The 8,186-nt window shown below is 49.5% G+C and overlaps 1 protein-coding gene across 1 annotated transcript; it reads left to right on the forward strand.

The window, feature by feature from the left end:
- The first annotated feature begins 553 nt into the window (after positions 1 to 553).
- On the forward strand, positions 554 to 1,642 carry LOC139380552 (chemokine (C-X-C motif) receptor 2). Its single transcript, XM_071123301.1, has one exon. It carries the CDS (start codon positions 554 to 556, stop codon positions 1,640 to 1,642), a length of 1,089 nt encoding a protein of 362 aa, XP_070979402.1.
- Positions 1,643 to 8,186: the final 6,544 nt, after the last annotated feature.

Genomic DNA, 8,186 nt, shown 5'->3' on the forward strand with positions numbered 1-8,186 from the left:
GACTAATTTCATTTCAACCTGAATTTCATTCCAATTAAATCATATTTTTCACCTGTGGTTATGCCAAATGTATTTAAGTTGCACATATAACACAACAAAGTACATTGTAGAGCTGGGACAATTAAAATTAAATAAGCTTGCTAATAAGGGTGATTGTTAATCGGACAATTGATGGCTACAACCATCAAACTAGTAGTAGTAGTTAAATGATATAAAAAAACTGTGGTGCACATTAATGCTATAAATGTATTGTTCTATTTATCCACATTGCATTAATTCAGGCAATTTATCACGTTATGGATGTCCAAAATCGGCCAGCTCTAGTTCATTGCACAATTAGTCATTCTAAAAAGACACGCAACACTAACTACATAGCTACACACAAAATGTAATGCACAGGGATGTTTGGTTGGGTTTACAATATACTGCAAATGTATAATAGATCAGAATGATGTTAGAATCAATGTTGCACAACTGATATACCTAAGAGAGTTGAGTTGACTGAGACATCCCCATATCAATTTTTTTCTTTTTTTTTCTTTTCATGCAGCCCATGGAAATGCCAGAAATGGATGTTGACCTTTCTCTCTTCGTTGAATTCCTCAACTTCACTTATCCTCCCATAGACGAGCTCATGGGGGTCCCTTGTAACGTCTCTATCTTGGGCTTGAGCAGTGTTGGTCTAATGATCACCTACATCGCTGTGTTCATCTTCAGTGTGCTGGGTAACAGTGTAGTCATCTACGTGGTGTGCTGCATGGCTAGGGGCCGGACCACCACAGACGTCTATCTGATGCACCTGGCAATGGCTGACCTCCTCTTCTCCTCGACCCTCCCCTTCTGGGCCGTCTATGTCTACTCCCACTGGATTTTTGGTACCTTCCTCTGCAAGTTCCTGTCTGGCCTCCAGGATGCTGCCTTTTATTGTGGGGTTTTCCTGTTAGCGTGCATTAGTGTGGACCGCTACCTGGCTATCGTGAAGGCCACGCGGGCACTGGCCCAGCGGCGCCACCTGGTGGGGTTGGTGTGCGGAGCTGTGTGGCTGGGGGCGGGGCTACTCTCGTTGCCCGTGGCACTCCAACGGGAGGCTATCCAACCCGAGGATCTTGAAGGCCAGATCATCTGCTTTGAGAACCTGACTGCGGCGAGCAGCGATCGGTGGCGGGTGGGTGTGCGGGTGATTCGCCACGTGCTGGGCTTCTTCCTGCCACTGTCGGTCATGGTCGTCTGCTACAGCTGCACTGCAGCGACGCTGTTCCGTGGCGTGCGCAACGGCGGCCAGAAGCACAAGGCCATGCGCGTCATCCTGGCCGTGGTGCTGGCGTTCGTGGCATGCTGGCTGCCGCGCAACATCAGCGTGCTGGTAGACACGCTGATGCGGAGCGGCTCGCTGGGCGAGGAGACGTGTGAGTTCCAGAACAAGGTGAGCGTGGCGCTGTATGTGACTGAGGTGATGGCGTTCACGCACTGCGCCGTCAACCCCGTGCTGTATGCCTTCATCGGGCAGAAGTTCCGGAACCAGCTCTTGGTGGTGCTCCACAAGCATGGGCTGATCAGCAAGAGGTTGATGGTGGCGTACCGCAGTGGCTCAGTCAACAGCACGGCCAGTCAAAGGTCTAGGAACACCTCTGTTACCCTGTAAGGTTTCAGTAATCAGGGGGTGGTGTGGAAGGGGTGAGTTTCACCTGTTCCTCACACCGTATGGTCAGGGGTGCGGGCATGGCGAGAAACTTGTTTTTCATGTTCTAGGGGTGTGTGTGTGTGTGTGTGTGTGTGTGTGTGTGTGTGTGTGTGTGTGTGTGTGTGTGTGTGTGTGTGTGTGTGTGTGTGGTCTGGGGTAGAGGTTGGGGGCATGGATGATTCTATTGTATAGGTCCAATCCAATGTTTTTCATGTGATGCTTCAATGCTTGCTAAGTATAAACAACATACATGTCAAGGACTAATGTGTATTAAATCTTCATATTGCAACTTTTTCTTTGTCAATGCCTGAAATAACTATTTGAGAAGAGCCGGAACATTGTGATATTTGTCAAGTGATGACCTGATAATGAAAGTCTTATCTACCAAAACAGAGGGAAATAGTTACGTGGGCGAAATGACTCAATCTGTATTGCAAAAGCACACCAACATGACCCATTGAAATGTTGCCATATTTTCGCTCTGTTTATTTGCATCCTCATTCCTCAATGACCACTGCATCTCTCACTTACTGCCTCAATTGCATAATTGGATCAATCTGCTGTATAGGTCTATGGGTCGTTCCACGAACAGAGTGCAGTTTATGTCCCTCAGACATTGTGTTTACATTTAGATAAAACACTCAATTTAAGAGTTGGATCACATACATCTCTAACTAAACCATGTTGAAATTTCCAATAGTACCCTTACAGAAAAAACGTGCACTTCACATGTGAACGCATGTGATATCGTGATGATCACATGATTAAATGTGAAGTTAATGTGATAACAAGTATGTGAAGCAAAATGTGATAGCATAAAACTGCAAGTGATAGCATGATCTCATGTGAACTGTAACATCTCTGGGGTAGATGGATGATTCTATTGTATAGGTCCAATCCAGTTTTTTTTCTAAATTTTCCTTTATTTCACCAGGCAAGTCAGTTAAGAACAAACTCTTATTTTCAATGACAGCCTAGGAACAGTGGGTTAACTGCCTTGTTCAGGGGCAGAACAACAGATGTTTACCTTGTCAGCTCAGGGATTTGATCTTGCAACCTTTCATTTACTAGTCCAACACTCTAACCACTAGGCTACCCTACCGCATTGTTGCGTCAATGCTTGCTAAGTATAAGCAACATACATCTCAAGGCCTAATGTGTATTAAATCTTCATCTTCCAACATTTATTTGTCAACAGACATGTGATGTATTTGTGTTCCCCTTACAACAATAGAGAAAATGCTATTGTACTCGTAAATAAGATGCACACATTTAAAAACATATTTTAACTTATATTAGGATCCACCAGCTCAAATAAGGGTGTTCTGAACTTTGTCAATGTCTAAAAAACAAGTTGAGATGAGCAGGAAAATGGTGATCTTTGTCAAGTGATGATCTGATAATGAATGTCTTATCTATCAAAACAGAAGTGGTTATGTGAGCAAAATAACTCAATTTATGACCGTGATCTGTATTGCAAAAGCACACCAGCATGACTCTAACTGTGTTCCATTGAAATGTTGCCATATTTTCTCCCTGTTTAATTTGCATCCTCATTCCTCAATGACCACTGCATCTTCTCACTTCCTGCCTCAATTGCACAATTCGATCAATCTGCTGTCAAGGCCTATGGGTCGTTCCACGAACAGAGTGCTGTTTATGTCCCTCAGACATTATGTGTGTACATTTTTCTGAAACACTCAGTTTAACAGTTGGATCACATACACTCAACTCCTGAAACTGACCCCATTCTGCTTTCCCAAATATCAATCTCCTCAATCCATTTCCTACTGAATCTTGCACCCTCATTCCTACAGTACACATGGTAGTATAGTGATCACTACCCCATGTAGATTCCTCCAAAACCTCCCAACTATATCTGTCTGCCCTTGAACTTGAGATCATTGTAAGATCCAGAGCAGATTCATTCATTTCCAGTTACTGGGCCAATCCTGGTTCCCCGGCCATCATTAAGATTCACAAGCCCTTTTTCATCAAGTAGTTCCTCCAACACTTGTCCATTTACATCAGTCTGTAACCCTCCCCAGAGCGTACTACGAGCATTAAAATCCCCCACAACACATTACACATCTCCTATCTTGACCTTCTACTGTACATTCCCACTGGCCATCAACTCTAGTGTCTTACACAGGTTGTAAAACTTCACTATTACCATATTCCCCCCTCCCAACCACATCTCTACCACTACATACTCGTGCTCAACACCGTCTCCCACACTCCTATATGAGATCCCCTGCTTTATAAAGGTAGCACACCCTCCCCCTGCCACACTATCGCTATGGACTGCAACATAACGTTGTATATCCACAGCTAGAGTAGGTTTAAGCCATGTCTACTGGAGACATATTACATTAGGTTTGTCTAGTAACTCCTCAAGAAACTGAACGCTTTCCCATTAGCCATCAAACATCTCGCATTCACATTGAAGGATTAACACCATCATGAAAATGAATCAATACATTATTGCTGACGGGACTGATTCTCAATCTTATCGAGGTCATCCTGTAAATGTTCCCATATTAGTCCTGTGATCCCAAGACACTTCACTGCCTGCTCCACCATGATCTGTATCTTCCTACTAATAGATTGTCATTTTCTTTTCTGAGCAATTGATTGCTGCTGTCACAAATGTAACAACCTTCCTCGTGTCTACGACCAGTCTTGTGTTCTCACCCATTCTGTTCCCTACATCACGCCCCCGACCGGCATCCCCATCTGCCCCTGAGTACCTAGCTCTTCTAGGTGCCCCGGGTGTTTCTGCGTGAGTTACATGAGCTGCGTCTGCATTTGAGATTTTACGCTCACTCCTCACTGTAACGGTTTTCTGTATGAGAAGGAGAGTCGGACCAAAATGCAGCGTGTCGATTGCGATCCATGTTTTAATAAACAAACATAAAACACGAATCAATACAAACACTACAAAAATAAAGAACGCAACGAAAACCTAAACAGCCTATCTGGTGAAAACACATAGACAGGAACAATCACCCCCAAACACACAGTGAAACCCAGGCTACCTAAATATGGTTCCCAATCAGAGACAATGACGAACACCTGCCTCTGATTGAGAACCATATCAGGCCGAACATAGAACTAGACAAACTAGACATGTAACATAGAATGCCCACTCAGATCACACCCTGACCAACCAAAACATAGAAACATACAAAGTAAACTATGGTCAGGGTGTGACAGTACCCCCCCCCCCCCCAAGGTGCGGACTCCGGCCGCAAAACCTGAACCTATAGGGGAGGGTCTGGGTGGGCATCTGTCCGCGGTGGCGGCTCTGGCGCTGGACGTGGACCCCACTCCATAATAGTCTTAGTCCACCTCCTTAGCGTCCCTAGATAGGTTACCCTCCTAAATGACAGCTCGGGACAGAGGGGCAGCTCGGAACAGAAGGACAGCTCGGGACAGAGGTAGCTCGGGACTGATGGGTAGCTCAGCACTGAGAGGAAGCTCAGCACTGAGAGGAAGCTCAGCACTGAGAGGAAGCTCAGTACTGAGAGGAAGCTCAGGCAGGTAGTTGGATCCGGCAGATCCTGGCTGGCTGGCGGTTCTGGCAGATCCTGGCTGACTGGCAGATCTGGCAGATCCTGGCTGACTGGCAGATCTGGCAGATCCTGGCTGACTGGCAGATCTGGCAGATCCTGGCTGACTGGCAGATCTGGCAGATCCTGGCTGACTGGCAGATCTGGCAGATCCTGGCTGACTGGCAGATCTGGCAGAGTCTGGCTGACTGGCAGATCTGGCAGAGTCTGGCTGACTGGCAGATCTGGCAGAGTCTGGTCGACTGGCAGATCTGGAAGAGTCTGGTCGACTGGCAGATCTGGAAGAGTCTGGTCGACTGGCAGATCTGGAAGAGTCTGGTCGACTGGCAGATCTGGAAGAGTCTGGTCGACTGGCAGATCTGGAAGAGTCTGGTCGACTGGCAGATCTGGAAGAGTCTGGTTGACTGGCAGCTCCATGCTGACTGGCTGCCCCATGCTGACTGGCAGCTCTGGCTGCTCCATGCTGACTGGCTGCTCCATGCTGACTGGCTGCTCCATGCTGACTGGCTGCTCTATGCTGACTGGCAGTTCTGGCTGCTCCATGCTGACTGGCTGCTCTGGCTGCTCCATGCTGACTGGCTGCTCCATGCTGACTGGCTGCTCTGGCTGCTCCATGCTGCCTGGCTGCTCCATGCTGACTGGCGGCCCTGGCTGCTCCATGCTGACTGGCGGCCCTGGCTGCTCCATGCTGACTGGCGGCTCTGGCTGCTCCATGCTGACTGGCGGCTCTGGCTGCTCCATGCTAACTGGCAGCTCTGGCGGCTCCTTGCAGACTGGCAGCTCTGGCGGCTCCTTGCAAACTGGCAGCTTTGGCGGCATCCTGCAGACTGGCAGCTCTGGCGGCTCCTTGCAGACTGGCAGCTCCTTGCAGACTGGCAGGTTTATGCAGACTGGCAGCTCCTTGCAGACTGGCAGCTCTATGCAGACTGGTAGCTCCTTGCAGACCGGCAGCTCCTTGCAGACTGGCAGGTTTATGCAGACTGGCAGCTCCTTGCAGACTGGCAGCTCTATGCTGACTGGCAGCTCTATGCAGACTGGCAGCTCCATGCAGACTGGCAGCTCCTTGCAGACTGGCAGCTCCTTGCAGACTGGCAGTTCTGAACAGGCGGGAGACTCCGGCAGCGCTGTAGAGGCGGATAGCTCTGACAGCGCTAAACAGGCGGGAGACTCCGACAGCGCTGGAGAGGAGGAGGGCTCTGACAGCGCTGGACAGGCGAGGCGCACTGTAGGCCTGATGCGTGGTGCTGGCACTGGTGGTACTGGGCCAAGGACACGCACAGGAAGCCTGGTGCGGGGAGCTGCTACCGGAGGGCTGGGGTGTGGAGGTGGTACTGGAAAAACCGGACCGTGCAGGCGCACTGGAGCTCTTGAGCACCGAGCCTGCCCAACCTTACCTGGTTGAATGCTCACGGTCGCCCTGCCAGTGCGGCGAGGTGGAATAGCCCGCACTGGGCTATGCAGGCGAACCGGAGACGCCGAGCGCAAGGCTGGTGCCATGTAAGCCGGCCCAAGGAGACGCACTGGGGACCAGATGCGTAGAGCCGGCTTCATGGCATTAGGCTCGACGCTCAATCTAGCCCGGCCGACACGCGGAGCTGGAATATACCGCACCGGGCTATGCACCCGCACTGGAGACACCGTGCGCACCACTGCATAACACGGTGCCTGTCCGGTCTCTCTAGCCCCCCGGTAAGCACAGGGAGTCTGCCCAGGTCTCCTACCTGGCGTAGCCATACTCCCTGTTAGCCCCCCCCCAAGACATTTTTGGGGCTGCCTCTCAGGCTTCCATCCGCTACGTCGTGCTGTCTCCTCATATCTGCGCCTCTCAGCTTTCGCCGCCTCCAGTTCTTATTTGGGGCGGCGATATTCTCCTGGCTGAGCCCAGGGTCCTCTTCCTTCTAATTCGTCCTCCCATGTCCATACCTCCTCTTTGGGCTGCTCCTGTTGCCTCTTCTCCTGCTGCACCTTTGGGCGGCTACACTCCCCTGGTTTAGCCCAGGGTCCTCTCCCGTCGAGGATTTCCTCCCATGTCCAGAAATCCTTATTGCGCATCTCCTCGCGCTGCTCCTGCCTGTTGACACGCTGCTTGGTCCTTTTGTGATGGGTGATTCTGTAACGGTTTTCTGTATGAGAAGGAGAGTCGGACCAAAATGCAGCGTGTCGATTGCGATCCATGTTTAATGAAAAACACACTAAACACAAACACTACAAAAATAAAGAACGCAACGAAAACCTAAACAGCCTTTTTTTTTTTTTTATATAAAAAATAATTTATTATCATCAATACCATTCATTCTTTACAACTCATAATTTCCATACAAACTCAAATAGTGGTATTTTAATCTAAACAAAACAAAAACCCCAAACAAAACCTCAGGGGAGCATCTTCCCTCCCCGTCATCCTACAAACTACCTTTCCCTATCTCCCCGTCCCTAATCTATCCCCTTACAAATCTAAATGACACCCAGCCCTAAACCCCCCTTCCACCTCTCCCGGGCAGCATGCTGCCCCCACTTCCTCTCCTCCCTCTTCATCCTCCCCCTCAAATCTCCTTCCACCCTCCTCACTATCCCTTCCACCCCCCAATCTCTCCCTGTCTTCACCATGTTCTGCCTGGCTTCCCACAGCCCCTGTTTAAAGAGACTCATGAGAAGCCAGAGCAGAAACCTGTCCCTATCCGTCCCTCTCGCTCTCCCTACACCTCTCTCTAACCTGGCCCACGTCAATACAAAATCCCCCCTTACCAAACCTAACAACACCCGTGCCCTAGCCCATACTACTCCGGCAAAGGCACAGTCCCAAAAGACATGGCGCACAGTCTCCTCCCTGCCACAAGAAGATCTTGGACAGGTGGGGGATTGCACCAAACTATACCGGTACATGATGGAACGTACCGGCAAGCACTTATGGAGGCTCAACCAATTCAGGTCCT

This window comes from Oncorhynchus clarkii, chromosome 22 (assembly GCF_045791955.1).
Source record: "Oncorhynchus clarkii lewisi isolate Uvic-CL-2024 chromosome 22, UVic_Ocla_1.0, whole genome shotgun sequence".
NCBI classification, from domain to species: domain Eukaryota; kingdom Metazoa; phylum Chordata; class Actinopteri; order Salmoniformes; family Salmonidae; genus Oncorhynchus; species Oncorhynchus clarkii.

Excerpts from the sequence above, each read along its gene's own strand:
- LOC139380552 (XM_071123301.1), top strand. The coding sequence starts at position 554 with ATGGAAATGCCAGAAATGGATGTTGACCTTTCTCTCTTCGTTGAATTC.